At 39.0% G+C, this 18,611-nt stretch overlaps 2 protein-coding genes across 2 annotated transcripts; both read right to left on the bottom strand.

The window, feature by feature from the left end:
- Positions 1–1,957: 1,957 nt before the first annotated feature.
- LOC128381510 (choline O-acetyltransferase-like) lies at positions 1,958–11,194 on the bottom strand. The gene is made up of 14 exons (XM_053341533.1): positions 11,150–11,194; positions 10,123–10,314; positions 9,245–9,363; positions 7,525–7,578; positions 7,172–7,352; positions 5,856–6,033; positions 5,583–5,752; positions 5,403–5,503; positions 5,171–5,299; positions 4,949–5,071; positions 4,706–4,847; positions 4,388–4,450; positions 3,865–4,002; positions 1,958–2,224 (listed from the first exon to the last, which is right to left on the bottom strand). The coding sequence occupies exons 1-14, from the start codon at positions 11,192–11,194 to the stop codon at positions 1,958–1,960; spliced, it is 1,902 nt and encodes a 633-aa protein (XP_053197508.1).
- A 2,202-nt stretch (positions 11,195–13,396) lies between these two features.
- LOC128381668 (probable vesicular acetylcholine transporter-B) lies at positions 13,397–14,968 on the bottom strand. The gene has a single exon (XM_053341712.1). It carries the CDS (start codon positions 14,966–14,968, stop codon positions 13,397–13,399), a length of 1,572 nt encoding a protein of 523 aa, XP_053197687.1.
- Between the last annotated feature and the right edge of the window lie 3,643 nt (positions 14,969–18,611).

The raw sequence follows: 18,611 nt of genomic DNA on the forward strand, positions 1-18,611 counted from the left end.
CACAACAGTTTTAATACAGCTTAATTTGGTGATGTCTTCAATCAACAAGATACTGTTATAGCTTAAAAATAAATGAGATTTGTGTTCTTCTGTTTTTAGAATGACAAACATGAGTTTTCACTGAACATTCATTAATGACTTGATACTTATATTCCCCATGTTATTGACATGTTACAAATGACCATTGACAAAAACCATCATGGATGAGTGTAACAATTACTACATACATACAATAACCTCATTTAACCACAGGGATTATTGGTTACTTTTTTTTCTGGAAATAAGGTAAAACCTCACTAAATAACACATGACAAATAATACATTATTTTGCATTTATCACTCAGACACATACAGGAAACAACAGCACATGTAGAAACACAAATTATCAGAGGAGAAACAACACTAAACATTTATAGAATATAATATCTGCGAAGAAATGTGGAGAATAGTTTGCATCACTTTATTTTAAGGCAATTTTGTTATTTCTATGTACTCGTTATCGATCATCATTTTCATCATAGAAGCTTTGAGCATATAAAAATACAGTTAGTATGTAAGAATAAACATGCATGTGTGTTGCTTATAGCCTTTTCTTGATATGGACATTTAAAAAAAATCATCTTTATAGTTCACATTCACTTTGATGACACGCAGATGACAAACTTAAGTGTCATCTGAACACAGGACAACAAATATCCTCACATTTTCACTGTTAAAGACCACTGATTTGATTTGTTATAACATGAACCACCACAGATTCAAACAAGACCCACAATGTACAGGAATCCTACGTCACATTACACCTTCAATGGACAAAACAACATGCACCATGTACATTGCCAAAATTCATTCTAAGGTCAGTCCAATATCTCTGAATATCAAAAATAGCAACCATAGTTTATTTAACATTACATGAGCTCCATGCATCTAATGAGTTGATTTGGTAAATTGCACATATACCCTCACTGCACTTACTATTTTCTTATTGCACAATGTACCTACACTATTAACAACACATCACTACCCTCATTCTACCTCTTCTAAGTGCAAATGAAAAGCACTGTACACATAAACACAGTGGTTTGCCTCAGTCACCACTGGACTATTTATTCCTTATAAGGTACTGTTCATGAAACTAATGAACTATTGCTATAATGTGGAACACGTACACACAGCACAAGTACATAGATGACTTCAAATGTGCCACTGCGCCACTATTATCTGTAACCTGTCCTCTATGTTTACAGTTATCCATTCATATATTTTTTATAAGACAGATTTCACTTATATATGATCTCTTTGGCAACTTTAGTATTATTGGCATCAAAACATGTACATAACTACTCAAACAGGACAACAACAAAAATAACTTTTATCTCATTAAAATATTATATTTTATAATATTAATATAGTTTTTTCTTTTTACATAATGGCACACGCAAAGTGAAACAGGTTGGCAGAATCACATTTACAGGATGTCATGATTGTTATAAGTCACTTAAGTATACTGTACTGTATGTTTTTTTTCTTTTTTTCTTTTTACAGGTTTCTTCCATGTACAGTATATTACATTATAACTCTATGAGTGTGTGTGTTAGATATACATTGAGATCATTCAGTAAATTCACTCTCTGATTGGGGAGTTTCTCCTCACATCAGTGCTTCAAAGCAGACATGGCTTTAGTTTCCTAATGGCAGCAGACCAGTTAATCTCAGTCTACTGAGTCAAGTGGGTATCAGTAATGGACCCAAAATCATTCTGATGTCAACACAGATTTTTTTTTTTTAAGTTTATATACTACATATATTAGTTACATGTGAATTTTAAGGCTTTTTATTTCATGGTAAAGTTAACACTATTGCACAGACAACAAAGACACTAGTGAGTCTAAAGCTAAAGTCTAAGTCTAAAAGTGTTGAGAGGAGCAGCTGAGTGGGAGTTCTCCTTCAGTATGGCTTACTTCCCTGATTTACGAGACTGGCCAGCTCCCTGGCTACTATCAGTCGGTTTGGTAGCTGCAGCGCTGCTACTATTGCACAAGTCCCTGATTTCCAGCAGGCCCTCGTTCAGTGCTTTGACGAAAACGGCTGAGCTTGTCTGTGTGCTCTCCCAAAAACTGGACACACAGAAGATAATGTGGTCTGACTGTGGATTGTAACAGGCTCCATAGCCATTGGGCACCACTGGGCCGTAGCAACAGAACATCTCCACTGTGGTAGGGACCTGTAAACAGGAGGGCACAACTTAGGTTAGACTGCTGTAGTTTTGCATTTGTGAGAGATGATGAATCAGAGCAGGGCTGCCAATACAGCTGATTTTCATTATTAGAAAATAGAGAAATATGCCCAGGACAACATCCTGAGATGTCTTGTTTTGTCCAGCAAATTCTTTGACAATCTGAAACTAGCAATTTCTTTGTATTTTTTACATAATGAATCTTGTCAAGTCATTTTCTATTCAACTTCTATATCAACTTCATACGCAGGATTCACCTGGTCTGATGGATGTTTACACTCTGGAGGTTTTCCCCCGACATGCAATAATGCACCACCAGGAAAACTCTGTGATATATTTTCCATAGATGTAGTTTAAGTTTCTGTAGTTTCTTCTTTCACAAATGCGTCAGGAAAGAGTTTGTTGATACAAAATGCTAAAATAGTAAAGTTATGATGAACAGGGTGTGAATCACTTTACTTTATTATTTAGCAAAAGTGAGTAGCAAACCACACATTCAATTTGCTGAAAATGTCATGGATGACTACTAATGATTGCACATTATAAATGTGACTTAGAAGAGTCACTGCTCAGTGTAAACTGCAGATGCTCTTTGTTTTGCCACCAGAAATGGAAAAGTATCAAAGCTGAAGAGGCATCCCATAATCATTACATGCAGTTGTAGCGTCATCCACCCCTCAATCAATAAAATAACAATGCAACTGTCAGTTCTTGTGAATGTATACTTTAGTGTAGTAAGTCTTTGTACTCATAGTTTATGTGTATAGCTGCCTTAACAAACATTTATTGGAGGGAAAAACATGTATTTCAAGTATGGGTTTCAAGTGCTAAAGCTAAATACAAAGATGATCTGGAGTGAAAAAAGCCCAATGCAGAGGATAGCAGATGAATCTGACAGGGTCTCCAATTAAAAAGACTTTAAGAGTAAACACGGAGACCTCAGTGATGGTCCACCAGCAGTCCCCTCACTATTTTCCGACCTTTCTAATTAGTCTCTTACAGTTTGTAAAGGTTTGTTGTGTTGTAAGCACACTACTTTTTTGCCGTCTTGGTTCCCATTTCAATGAAAAAGTAATCTTCAGTAACTCTTTTCAAGAGATTTCTTTAGGCATTTGTAATTGGTTATTTTAATTGACGATACAGCTTAGTGCTAAACACAGTCATGTCTTAAAAGTTCTTTAATAAACTACAAACAGGATCTTCTGCTTGTTTGAATGCAGGGCATAGAAATAAGCCAAATTCTCAAAATGCTGGTGCTTTTGCTACTCTAGGTGATTTTCTCCTTCAGGTCAGTTTGGACTTTCAGCAGGACCTGTTTGGTCTCCATCTTCTTGTCAGACGCAAAAGAACTTGATGCCCATTGGCTCCAAGAACTGTATTTCTTTAAATACCAATTGGGTATTTAAAGAAATTAAAAGCCAATTGAGAATTGGGAGTGACTGGAAGCGTTTTCCATCACTGTACCTCTGCTCGCAAGAGGAGGGCATCAGGATGATTTATATGCAAAGCAGCAGAAGATTATCAAGAATATTTCCATAATAGTATCTCTTCTGTATTCTCTGCCTTTGTGACATGAAAGCTCAATAGCCAATTCATATAGTTTAGGATAGAATGGGATTGCATGTTACCTGACTGGTAGAAAGGATGAATTGGTTACTGGCCAGATATGTCTCATCGCAGAAGATCTCCGGTTTCTCCATTTTGAGCTCCTTTGCGATCCTCAGGAGTCCAAGGAGATGATTGTCTATTGCCATTCCTGTGATAGCCTGAAAAACACATTTTCCCTTAGTGCTAATTAAGCTTTTTCAGCAAGAGTTTTATTATGAACAGAGATGGGATTTACAGGCCCAGTCAGTGTACTCTCCACCATGACTATTACAACGAGTTTGGTGGTTCACTGAACTTCCTGGGCTACAGTTGGACCACAAACCATGTAGATGTGTTTGGGATAGAAAGGAAGCTACACACCATTTGTGAACTGTGCCTTTAAACATCTTGGACAATAGCCCCACTATGTGTCCACTATCTCCTTATTGTGATACACCAACCAAAATGTATTACTGAGACCTTTTTTCTGGCATCAGCATCAGTTTAACATGATTTTGAGCTTTTTTCTATGACACTGATCAAAAGCTGGTATGAAACACTTACTGCGATTGTATAATTTGTCTGGGCATTGATTGCATCCCTCAGTCGTTTCATTTTTTCTGAATCCTGCAAGAAAAGTGAAAAATAATTCAGAGAACAGAACCAAACATGGGGCAGTTTTCACAAAAGAAATACAAAACTGCAAATAAATACATTTTTCATAGAGCCGTTAAATCTTCAGAGAAATCATCTGTTTTAATAGGGAGACCAGGTTTGGCGTGCTGAGGTAGCCAGTCGCACCTGTTTTGTTTAAACAGGCTTGATGAGCAGTAATAAGGGAGTTAGTCTGTAATTGGGGTCAAAGTGAGAAAAATGACTCACGGTGAAAGTGCCTCTGTCATCTTTCATGGACTTGACGAAAGCCAAGGCCTCAGCAGTGGCTGAGCGAATGTTATCTACCCGACCTTCTTGGAAACGCCGAATAGACGCACTCTCATAGGTGGAAACGAGCCTTCCATTGCATCTGAGGACATGACAGAAGCAATCATTGAAACATCAACAGATTTGAAAAGGAATAAGAATGACTACATATTTTTAAAGCTCAAGATCTGGGATTTGATTTACTTGTAAAATGCAAGTTGTAAGGCAACTTGTATGAATGCGTCTGGACTCATCTTCTGTTTTTTGATGAATTCTTTTCCATAAACTTCAAACTTGAAAACGTCCATGTCCAGATTATTCACCAGCCTGGAGGAGAGGATACCAAAGATGATATGAGTCCTGGTGTCTTAAGAAATACTTGTTTGTAGTTATGTTTATGTGTTTGTTTGTTTGTGTGGGTCTTGCCTCTGGAGTCGGTCTCCAGATGCCTTTAGGAGTCCTTGGATGTGAGGGTTGCATTTCCAGAGAAGTCTTCCTGGAGGCGGAAGCTCTCTGATGCTGGATGATGTCGCTACCTTTGATGGGGTCCCAGTTCTATTGAGGACAACAACATTTATATCTACTTTGCCTCAGCAGCATTCATTGAGAAATCAACACCTGATATACAGTCTTATCCTGTTGCAGTGGGCTGACTTACATGTATTTCATCAGGTATTCCGAGCACTGCACCAGCACTATGCCCTCGAAAGGTGAGTGATCACACACCACTCCACATATGCCATCCATTCCTATGACAAACTGAGAGAAGATTGATTAACTAACAGGCCAAGCTCTCCATTCATGGAGGATTGAGGTGCTATCAGCATGGTCTGGTTACCTGCATTGACTTGTCATACCAGCGGTTTGCCCCATTCCTCTCCCTTCCACCACCATGCAGCATCAGCAGGGCCCTGTTAGTGTCATTTGGCGCCAAGCCGTTGGGCTCATCCAGACACACCACACAGAGACAGCTCTCTATCAGGGCCAAAGAGTCCCTATTGATTTGATCTGGATAGGAGAAGTTGGATTGAATTGTAAAATTTAGATATGTCTTGGATTATTTCTCTGAAAATTGTTTTACAATTGGAAGTGAAGACATTAGAGCTAAGACCTTTAATCAGTGCATCTCTGGCTTGTGCCCATTCTGTTCTTTCATCAGATGTCAGGATGCCAACAGGAGGGAGTCTGTCTTCTGCGTTTTCTGCCATTTTCATGATTTTCTCCAGTTGGGATGAGATCTCTGTCTCATTGAGCTGCTTGCTGTTTGCGACGATATCCAATACGAAAAACTAGTGAGAAAAATAGATTACAGAAACCATACATTTCTTAACTATTCCATGATGTACTGTATCACAGGATGCAAATTTAGTAGGGAATATTTATGCTGAGATACGTTCTGTATGTCAAAGTTTTATTGGTACAGTATTTGAAGCAATGAGATAACAAGGGACTAAAAATGGCCAACTGCAACCTAAAACATGGCTCCTCCTCTCTATTCAGTTAAACATGCGACTCAAGGAAGCTCTCAGACAAAGTGGCAGATTTAATCAACTGTAATTAAGTTAACGGTCTGTATCTCTATAGGGACAGACCCTTATGTGCAACAGATTGATAGTTCCCAGAACCATTTCCAGGTGAGAGCTCCTCTTGTTCTGTCTCTCAGCCTTTTTCCACATTAATTCAAAGGCAAAGCTAAATTAAATCAAAACGGTAGTAGCCTTGGACCTGCAGATGATGTCAGCTCAGGTTTTATGCATTGAGGGGAATCTCTAAAAAGACTTCCATTCTGAATTTTGAATTATATGATCAGTTGGGGAACTCACAAAATGCAGTTCTATAACAAAGATTTGGATGAATTTTAAATATAGTATGATGAAAAGTGACTAATATTTTACCTTAACATAGAGCTAGTGTAGTATCTCAACCTGAATTCGAAATCCCCCAGCTAGTAAAATATCAATGTTTGTCTTGGTCCTTCAGTTGGATGTTGGATGAGCTTCAATGTGCAGAATGATGTGTATGCAGTGTTTGACTAGAATATTGCAATTACATGTTACTTGTGAAAAAACCTCTTATATTCAGTGCTGTGGTTGAGGTTTTTAGTTGTATACCCTTGTGATATCTGTAATGCATTAAATTAAAAGTTGGCATCAATAGAGTAGATACAATGTCTTCTGTAGCCAGTTTAGATAGTCAGAATAGTCTCATACTTTGAAATCTGATGAAGGAAGTGTTTATCTGCTCTAGAGGCCAGTATTGCTGCATGCTTTGGTAAATCCACCACATCTCTGGAACACTCTGGGGGAAAAAACCTTCAGCTGCATCTGTAGATAAACTTAATATAATGTTAAAACATCCTTACAACAGTGTCTTCACTTAGATGTGTGATGGAGTATGAAAAGTCTCCTCAGAGGCCTGCGTCCTGACCTGGTTCTTGCATGCCACGATGATGTGCTCTGGCGCTGAGGAGGCCGCATTCATCTGGACCTTCAGCGTATCTGTCTTTAGCCCTGGGTACCGATAGGAGGTGAAGAGGCGGTTGTACTGCTCCATGCACATAGGGGTCCCAGCCAGCTGGCCTCGGGCAAACTCCACAGGGAGCCTTCGCCTGAGAGATATTATTACACACATCATATTACCTCTGATACACTCACTTAGTGACTTATTAGTATGGTTTCATCTTAAGTTGACTGACTGCACACTAGGGCTGTAGGGGTAACAGATGAGGTGGAGGAAGGTACAGGGTGGCAGGTAATCCATTACAGGCTACAGGTACTTACGCATCAATGAGAGCCTTATACTCCAACACCCCTCTGATGAGACGAGCAGCAAATCTTAAAAGAGCGAAAAGGCTGAAATTAAAAAGGTGCAGTGTTTGCTGTATAAACACCACACACACACACACACAAACACACACACACACACACACACAGCGGACTGGTAAGTGATTATAATTAGACGTACTCCCATCTCTCAAAGGACTAACAGTAATCACATTATGGTAAATTACGAGGGTACAGTGGGTGAGCGTGCGTGTTTATCTGTGTTTGTGAGAGAGAGAGAGCCAGTCTGTGTGTGTGAGTGGGGGTGTGGGCAAATGGGGGGAGAACACAGAGCCCTGTCAGGTCTAATGTTGTATGTCATTTGTCTTGGTGTTATTACGTTCAAAGCCAGATCAATACAAAAGAGGCGGCCACAGTGCACCACACCCCTAAATGAGGCCTGACTAGCAGTCTCTGTGGAGAGTTTGGCCCTGTCACTCCCAATCTAATAAGTGGCCGTGTCAGTAGATTACCAGCTGCTTGGGGTGCTCTGGAAATATTCAGTTAGTGCAGCACAAGCTGACAAAAGCTAATGGTGAGTTACAGGTCCGGGTGGACTGGTGTAATGTCTGGTGGACCACAGCTCATTTAATAATGGGCAGAGATTTGTCCAAGAGATGATGCCAGTGATTCTCTCCATGTCTGCTCTGATCTTAATCTGAGTCCATGTCTGCTGAGAGGAACATAAACCACTCAGCGGCCGCAGAACTGAATGATATAGTGTATGTTTTCTACCGTTAGTGATGGTGTTGTTTAGTGGTCTCCAATACAGACCATCACTGTACAGAAAAGTCAAATGAGCAGTATCCAATATTTTATCTAAACTCCTGGAAACAATAAATTGAACCTCAAGCAATCTGCAATCATGTTGTTCAGTATATTGTGGGAGTTATTAGTTGATATGAAGCTTTGTGATTTACTTTTTGGTGCATTTATTTACTCCATTTTCCTCAATGACTTGTATTTTGTGAGATGAGAGAAGAGAGAGAGTTTTAAAAGCAGGTTTGCGCAGAGTGATGCAGATAGGGGATAGACAGGGTTTCCAGGAGAGCTGAAACAATTATTCTAATAACAGTTGATATCAAATTAATCTTAAACCATTTTAATGAATAATTCATCTTTTTGGTCCATTATTTAAGCAAAAATTAATAACTTTCCAGTTTTCCTCAGCTGTAACAATTTACGTCTTTTTCTTTTCTAACCTGTATGTTTCATTTTAGACTATGGTGTGAGATATTCTTACTATATTAAGACATTTTTGAACAAATAGAGTAATCTGTTAATCATAAAATAATTTATTGACAATGAAAAATGTTTTTTTCCTTGCATCACCATTCAGTTGACAAAAAACAGATTTCCCTTTGATCAAGTCAATCTAAAACCTGACTTTTGTGATCAGAATCTGGCCAGCACTTCACATAGCTGAAATATTTTCACCTTTCTAACTTGATTGTGGAAAAATCTTGATATTCTGTTGCATTATTTACTACAAACGTGATTTACGGCAACATTTTTCTTTCAATTGCTTGATTCATAATTCTGTTGTTGCACAGTAGAGTCTTGTCTGAAATACTTTAATCAGTGACTCCGGTACATCACAGAGAGGATGGATACATGTTTTAAAACTCAGCACATGTAAACATTATATAGTCTGAACCAAAAAAATTCCACCACATACCTGAGAGCATCTTTATGATCTCTGAACGCCTGCTTAGGAAACACCATGACAGGGCTGGAGTTGACTGGTAGGGCCAACCTGTTGTTCAAGTACATGTCCTCTAGCCAGTAGTCATAGACCTGAAAAACACACACAGGCGCTTTTTGAGAAATGTTGCTTCGTTAAGCAATTTGGACTCAAGTTATTATCTTCTGAGTTGAGACCTGTGAGCAATGGAGTAAAAAAAAAACCTATTACAGTGTCACTACCAGATGAAAAGGAGAGTGGGTGAGACCTGATGTGAGAGTGGGAGTGTGATAGATTTCACTGAGCTGGATGAGTTGTGGACTGACAGATCACACTGACTCAAAGGGAGATTGAAGCAACAAAGGACAAGCAGAGACTCCGATAAATCTTCATTGCCAGGTGTTTCATTTTTTTCAACCCTTATAATCCGGTTATATATTATATTATTTTAGGACCAACTCAGTCGGCACTTTCATTGTAAAATAGCAAGGATGCAAAGGTTCAAACAAGAACAAAGAAAATGCTGATTACACATACTAAACCTCAAATTTGTTATATCAGATCTTCATATTATAAAATAGTGTATAAATGAAGAAAAATAGACATGTTTTAATATTAAAGATATTGAATGATGAACATCAGCTAATGGCTTTTTTGAGTTTCCCAAATGAATGTTTGATTAATTAGAAAAAGGTGGAGAGGAGAAACATATCCAGCTATTCTTAAAGATTAATATTAAACCAGAATGGTCTTTATTGATACAGGAGATAGAAAATAGTTGGAATTATTCTTTTTTTCTGTCTTTTTCCAGTTCATGCACCTTGATAAAATGAGGCAGTGGTGTGGTTTATCTTGCATATGTGAGAGTTTACCCAGTTGGTTGTCTTGTCCCTCCTCTCTAGAAGCTTCTTTTGGAGAACCTCTCCAGTACCTCCAGGAGCCCCAAACTTCTCCACGATGGCCTTTGTTTTCTTAAACTGCTCCTCCTTTACCAGGTGCTGGACACACTTCAGGTACATGTCGAGGGTTTGCTTCAGCGGGGGCACAGGGACCTTTGGCAGCGCCTGATGTCACAAAAACAACAGATTGGTATAAACAGTGATAACATGTAATGAAAGGACAGCAGCTGTTCAGAGTTTTAATGTTTCAATGTTAATTAGTGATAGGACTAAAGGGGTAAGATCCTTTTTTATGCTTTTATTATTAGAACCAGAGTTAATAATTAATCTTTAATGCTTCAAGGCCTATTTGCAAATAAATCCCACAGCCTTGTGGGACTAGGAAATACTGTTTTTTTAAGGAAGGGAGATGCAAATTGATTATCTTTTGTGTCTGATGTTTGGTCATTAGCATAATATTACTGTTAGTAACTGTAGCACTTTATGTTGACATGTGTGTTTGAACAGTTGAAATAAGTTATTGCTGTAGGTAATGAAAATACATTGAAATTTACATTTTTTTTTAAATATGTTTTTGAGCAAAGGTATTTAACATTTGAAAAAACAAACAAACAACACAAAACATCTGAAGACCAAGTGGCAACTAAACCATAGAAAACAACTGGCTCCCTTGTAATATAATCTATCTTTAGCTCTAATTTCATTAAAAGAGTGAAGAACGAGAGAGGTGTGCGTTATCTTTTTTTTTCTTAGAATAAAATAGTTTAAATATTGATATTTTCACTCCAGAGAGATGGAAGGCCTGCCATCAATGGTTCGCCCCTAGCGGTCAGTTAACGTAAGTGGACCAAGAGCTGTCCGTGGTGCTGAACTTTTTCCAACTTCAGCACCATGGACAGCAGCAGCGCTCTATTAAAATCTTGTTTTAAAAAGTAAAGGTGTTCAGGATTTGTGCTAATACAAAGAAAAACACTTTCACTAAGAAAACATGAGATCATACTTGGCCGTCTCGGTCTCTGGCAGTCTGTTGCTCCAAAATAGGCATCTTTGCATTCCAGTCCAGTCAAGGGAAATGTGGGAACCCCTCTAGAGATTATTTGAGTTCAGCCTTCACAGCACGAGGCACGTTAAGACACAGAGAGAAAAAAACAGCAAACTAATAAATACAGTAAATAAAATTAGGGCCCACTGAGCTTTGCAGTCGCAAAGTGCTGTCTGAAAGTGAACCAGCAGGCTTCCATCCTTCATCATTTCATCTAATGTAATTTGCTGCATGTCCTTGAATCCCTGCTGCGCTGCATTGCTCACCACTGCAAAGACATATGCATCTTAAAAATTAATTTGTATCACTTTCAGTCTTAAAAGGTTAGTTTTTCATTATGCAAATTGAAAATGATGACAATAAAGTAACAAAAAACTGTAAATACATTTAAGTAAAAAATACCAATATCTCGAAAAAAACTGTTGACTAAAAATGACAAATGCTTGAAATGGTAGAAACTTTAAAATAAGTGAAATCTTTACACAAAGCGGACTTTTAATTAAACTAAATGAGCTTTTAAGGATGTATATTCTTCCTCTCTGTGCGTCAAAGAGACTCGTCCAGTAGGATGATAAGTTTTAATAAAACAAAATCTTACTTCTCATTATTTGAAAGAAAGACAAAGAAGAAAAAGTTACCTTATCGGATCAGTGCAACACTTCAGGGGGTCAGAGAAGTGTGTGGAAGATCACTCTGCCTTCCACGTCCACGATGTGATATCCCATATTAGAGTAAAACTCCGCTCGGAAGCTGTGCTGTTCCCCAGTCCCCGCGTCTCGCCATAAGGCTGTGACTCCACATAAAGCGCGCCTTGGAAAAATATGGTGAAGGTGTTTGCGTCTACCTTCCCCCTGGAGGCAAAAAACTCCTCCCATCGAAATCTATTCGCGGTACATATTATCTGAGAGCCCCCCCCCCCACCCCCACCCCCAACACACACACACACACACACACACACAACCACCACGTCCACCTCCACCAGAACCCACACCCCCGTAACTCCTGCGCTTTTTGCAGAATTAGTCAGCCTGAGATGTGTCACACTTGCGGAGTCTTATTCCCCAAACTGGTGCTCTCCTGGATCTTATCATTAAAATATATATTTTGTCTACATTTTGTGGCAAATACTTTCACTTTCACCTTTCAGTGCGTTCTCACTGTGACCATGTAGTTTATGGAAACAAGACTTTTTGGAGAGTCATTATTTTTCATTGATCAGAGGAAGTTTAATAATTTCCCGCCCACCTTTGATATATATTTTAATCAAATTGTGATTATTATGTTTTTAACCATGATATGTGAATGTAAAGTAAAGTAGAGTAAAGTAGCAATTTAAATAACTTTTATAATCTAAATTCGTCACATTCCTCCACTCATATTTCTTTATTCTTTTCAACCTCGAAATAAAGAAGGAAATCACCACAGTTACACTGATCCAAACAGAGATTTATTAAAACGACAATTGATAAATGAATACATATTTGTTCATCTTAAGGAGACTGACTTCATTAGCTACGTCTTGACAAAATATTTCACACATACACGTTCGCGCGCACACACAAAAACACGCACACACACAGTTTGCAGAGGTCCACGTATGTTTGAACAATTTACATTGTGCATATTGTATATTCACATATGTACAAAATCCATTTATTATGATACATTTAATTTCAAACAACAAAAACATCTAAAATGAAATGATACTAAACAGGCCCACTTGTTATAAAATTAAACTTGACGAAATTTCGAAGAGCAAAAAAGAAAACCAGGCCTTTGATGTGCAAGTAAAAAAAGTTTCTTCAGACTAAAAATATAGGCTATTTTTGTGTGTGTGGAGGGGGGGAATGTGCTGTTTATAGTTGGTCCCATATAATCATGTACGCACATTTATCTATTTATACCTTTTTACAATACTCAGTTATACACACAAATTCAACATTAGCTGATAGATCTCTCACAAAACTCCAGTTATACGTTCATAACAAACGCTACATAGACTTGTTTGACACAATGAAATCACAGTCAACAGAAAAAAAGAGACTTTGGATAAACGGGTCACGCAATCGTGATTTAGTGATTGGGTGTTTATATTGCACATTGGTACTTACATAAAAGCTTAAATCACTAGCCTCTAACCTGCCTAGATCATATCCAAATCTCTCCAGGGGAATGTTTAAGGGGGGCGGTCAGAGTGTGGCCGGTTTAAGTGTACTCCGGACCGGACGACTCCTCTGACACGGACCGCTGTGCTCTAAAAGGGTCAAACCCATTTTCATCTACTGGAAGGCAATTCCCTGCCGAACTATAGTTCTTCTTTTTAGCTTTCCTCTCCTCCATCTTGATAGTATCGTACAGCCCCTGTGGAGCTTCCTCTAACAGGTTATCTCTCTCTGAGTAGGACGGTTTCATTTGGCACACGTTGCGCAGCAGCAGCAGGGCTGGTGCGTAAAGCACATTGACGAGACCCATACCCAGATTAAGTTGTACAAACCCGAGATTGTGCACTATCTGGCCAGCTACTATAGGACCCATGGCATAAGCGACAGAATAGGAAATATCAGCTATAGCATAAACACTACCATATACAGAAACATGACGTACGTCAACAAGAAAAGCGAGTGTGGGCAATAGGGCAGTGTCTACTAGTGCGATGCCAAAACAAATGCCACATAACGGCGCGATGAGCTGCCCAAACGTTTTGCATGCCGGGACTGTGCAGGAGCTTGCCCCTATGATAACCATACCCAAAGCTCCGTAAAACCACTGCAAATGTGGATGTTTTGCTGCTAATTTAACCGTTATGTACACACCGAGGACGTGAGGAAAGAAGGCAGGGAGCCACGTGAGTCCCATTTCCCACTGTGAGGAGTGCATGGTGGTCTCCATCCAGTTGGCTATGGTCGGCTCAAGAAAGGCTAACGGGATGTTGCACACTGTCAGCGCCCCGGCTACCACGGCTATGTACGGATCAATCATGAGTCTGTATATGGGAGTGCCGACTGGCATGTTCTCTCTAGTCCTGTTGGAGAATGGCTTGATCACGGTGAGCAACATTAAACCGTCAACCAGGCAAATACAAGCGAGCACGATGAAGGGCACTTTCTTCCCTACAAACTCGTACAGGACACCCCCGAAGGGAGGCGCCACTAGGCTCCCGAAAGAGATAAACGCCAAAGCGATGCCAAGCGCCTTGCTTCTCTCTGACTCCTCTGTGTATTTGTCGGCTATCATGGCAATTCCAGAAGTGTCCGCGAAAGCAGACCCCAGACCCTGCAAACTTCTGGCGGCAAAGAGCGTCGCATAGTTCTCCCCAAAAGCAAATATGCAAGTGGAAAGGAACATTACAGTCAGTCCAATTAAAAGTGGGATGTCATATCCAACCCGGTCTATGAAAGTTCCCGACAGCGGGTTTACTAGCAGCTGAAGGATGGCTTTGGACGCAAAAAGTACTCCTATCTGGACATCTAAATTATCCTTGTTGGCTTTGTCTAGGATTGTGCTGTTGGCTGAACTGTTGGTATTGTGCATCATTTCGTGGACGTGCTCTGACTGCTCATTCTCCAGATCAGCAAGATAGTCTGGAATAATTGGCACGATTACCATGTAGAGCATATTGTCCAGCAGGAGAGCCACGCAAACAATCACTAATATGAGTCGTCTTTGCCCGTGAGGATCCCTCATCGCAGTGCCAAACTTCTTGGTTCTTTCGCCCATCTCGGACAGTTTTACAGCGGCTGATTTGGCCAGCCCCGACGATCCCCCTTCGGCATTCATGATGTGCTTTTTTAATGATTTCCGATTCAAAATAGAAATTGTGCTTCTTCCGTCTTCTCCTGAGCTTTTATCACCTCGGATGACTCATTGATGTTTTCTCTACCTTGAAGTGATGCTCTCCGTCCTCACCTCGCCTGTGCGTAAAGGGAGAGGCGCAGAGGAACTTGGCTGCTTCATCGGTGAAGATGGGTTTCCTCAGCTTCGTCAACTTGTCTTCGCCTCAGCAACATCCGATGTTGTTTCATGATCTCCCAAGAAGTGACGTGGTGAAATCGTAGAATTTCTGCACCGTGCAGAGGTTTCGGTTGCTAATTTTACATGGCAAACTTTGTTTTGAGCAATTTTCTGTACTTATTTGCAACACCTAGGGCACTCACAGTCTCCCATCTCTGTGGTCATACTCCTCGTCACCTGTGGCACTTTTGCGCTCCGCTCTGAGACCACAAGTGACTTCGTGGCCATTGGTGCACATTAACCCTCAGATTCGGCGCTATTTTAGTCCCTTTTTTTGTCTCCCCTTTTCACCGAGAGCTGTGACGCGTCACCAGCTTGCCCCCCGAGTGGATCCCTTCGCCACTTGCCTCCTTTATGTTAATATCCAACCATGGCAGCAATCACTTCAACCAATAAGAGCCAGTGAGCCAACGAGGACCACATCACGACCCATCCACAAAAGCGAGGAAGAAAAAAAAGCTTTCTTATTCCTAATTCCTAATGTGTGACTCTTCACTTTGGTGTTAGGGGGCTAAATAGAATCTTTCACACTCATATCTGGGCATATACGCACACACAGAATTGAAGTAGCTGCTGTGATATTCTTTCCTAAAGAAAATCAATATATTACTCAGGATAAGATACAAATACCAAATCCATACACATTTACACCAAAGAGACACGCGCAGAGGGTGCTAGTCCACTGTAGGAATACACATCTACAGACTAGAAATGCCACAAACTTCAGTAATATAACTTTAAACACTCTACCCGCCAGTGAGTCTCCTCAAATAAAGATTTTTTTTGTGGAGGGGCTGAAAATATTAGTGGCATGGCATTAAAGCAAAATAAAATATTCAAGTGAATTAATTCACTCAGTGCTTAAGGAAAATATTGTACTTTAAAAATGAGCTTTTTAAAAAATGTATTTGCAAAAATGATTTGGTAAGTGCTGCAGCTGATAAGGTTTCAGCACCAAGTTGCTGTGGACAGCTCCAGTCACCAGAGACAGACAGGAAAAGCAGTTCAGCAGTTTCTCAACACTTTCAATGATCATTACTCTGTTAAAACGTAACCAAGCAGCCAGCTTATGATAACAACAACAACAACGACGACAACAATTAAATAACACCAACCGGACAATAGTAATGACTATTGCAGGCTCTAAAATCCTGAGGCGTGATCGTGCCAAACACTATGAATGTGGAGCCTTTAAAAAAAGTCACGGGCGACACCTTGTGGTAAAAATCTACAAGTACACACAATAACCATTAAAACTATGAAATGTGGTGTTTATATGGCCAATGAGTTTGTAAAATAAGTAAATAATGTATCATAGTAATCAGTGTAATCAGATTAGTTGCTCCGTATTCACTTTATATTTGCTTTATCATCTATTCATTCATTCTTACATTCATTATCCATCTGCCATAGTGGGAATCATTTTTATTTATCATGTTAAAACACATTTATTTGTATTGTTTTTTATTTCTAGTGACATGATGAATAAAGGCATGTTTCTAGGTTTTAATTTCTCAACTAAATGTACTATTATTTGCCAGTAGAGGGCAGCAAAGACTTGCAGAATTTACTTGAAGCATAATCCTTGTGAATCAGAGGTAAACTAAAAAGTTTCCTCATCACTGGACCCTCTCATCTGTCCTGGATACACAAGACAACATGTAAAAATGATGTCAAAATGTTTGTTTGAATCAGTTGATTTTGAGATGAATTAGAGAATATACTATAATATACAGATAGAATATGTTATAGTTTTAGGTATTTCCCCCTCTGAAACCAAACAAGTTGAATTAATGAATAAATTAAATAAAAATGCTGTTTGGGCCTTTAAGTTTCTCTTCAAATAGCATATTCATTAATAGCAGCCATAATAGCCATTTGCACACTTTTCATACTTTATCTGGCCCTAGTGCAGTATGTAGTCCCTACATATGTTTTCCACCAAATATGATTTGTGTTGCAGTTCATCTGTAACAGGCGTTACTATGTGATGCAGACAAGAGAGCATGTTCTAGTTGTTCATGTCTTCTTCTTGATTTCAACACTTATGATGATTACTGTTCACTGCGGTGGATGTGTGTTTCTATGTGTATTCAATGGATGACTTGATGCAGAAAATGCAATTCGAATAAACACATTAATGCACCAATAGGAGGATTAACACACCATAGGAAATAACTGCCTAATTTCACTAATGAGAAAGGCTTGCCACATGTGCACTTTTCATATAGCACAGCCATGTTAGGTTTTATTATTGTTGTTGTTTTCTAATACAGGCAGAGATGTGACTGCATGGATAACCTCTGCTAACTCACTCTAGTCATTTGGCAGTGTCTGCTGGAGGCAGAGATGTAATCCAGAGTGTCACCTTTGTTGTCTGGGATGAAATATGTGATGGTGACTTGGCCTCTGATGTGACGACGATATGAGGGAATCATACCAAAAGAAATGCTGTCTCAAGTCTTGTGACACAAATTACATCTAATCCAGATTGGACGCCAATCATTAAAAAATGATAGAGCAGGGATAGAGTATGTCATGTCCTTGATGTAGTTGAAAATATGAGGAACATTTGTGTACAAGAAATCATGATGGCTTATGGACACAAATAGTGTTATGTAAGGTCTTTGTTTCTGTCATGTGACATGTCTCCTCAGCTGATGTGACCTGTGGACTCTAATGTGTAACGTTTAATGTAGGATTTACTGGCCTTTGTTCTACTTTGATAAGTAGCTCTCACCTTTGACCTGGCTTTTCTGTTACATGAGGATGAGAAAGCACGCTCATCATTATTGCTGAACATAAATGTCAACCAGGTGGGCTGGTACAAAGTTGATCATTAACGTGAAACTTAATGCAAACAATGTTTCCCTCAGTTGATCTCCATGCTCCAACTTGACAAAAGAAAAAAAAAAAGATTTAGCTCAGTAAAGGGTGTCATGCACAGTTTGACTTTTTTTTTTCCTAAACTGTAACTCAGCTGTTCATCTTGTCCATTTAAACAGACCATCAGTTGGTGAAAGATAAAGTGCTCTTCAATCGTAATCCTCGTTTTTAAAAGTCCTTTTGATTTTTTTGGAAATCTAATCCAGCTGTAAAAATAGACTTTATATTACACGTACTATAAAAATCTCCAATTTAACAATTTAGGAACGTCAGAATGATGTCAGATTACATAAGCAGTTGTAATAGCAGTTTTTTGTTTTTTGTACTTGATTTGGGGAAGTTTAAATCATATGTTCATAAGAGTAGGTCTTGCCTCTTGATAAATACTCAAATTAGACGTCATTCTTCATTTTGATGTCCTTAAATGTTAGTGTAATTAGATTAAACTAAGTATATATTTGAGGGATTTATCAATTTTAATAAAATCATTTTATTTCAGTATCTCTACCAGAAATTGGACTGC

The sequence above is a fragment of the Scomber japonicus genome, chromosome 20 (assembly GCF_027409825.1).
Source record: "Scomber japonicus isolate fScoJap1 chromosome 20, fScoJap1.pri, whole genome shotgun sequence".
Lineage (NCBI taxonomy): Eukaryota > Metazoa > Chordata > Actinopteri > Scombriformes > Scombridae > Scomber > Scomber japonicus.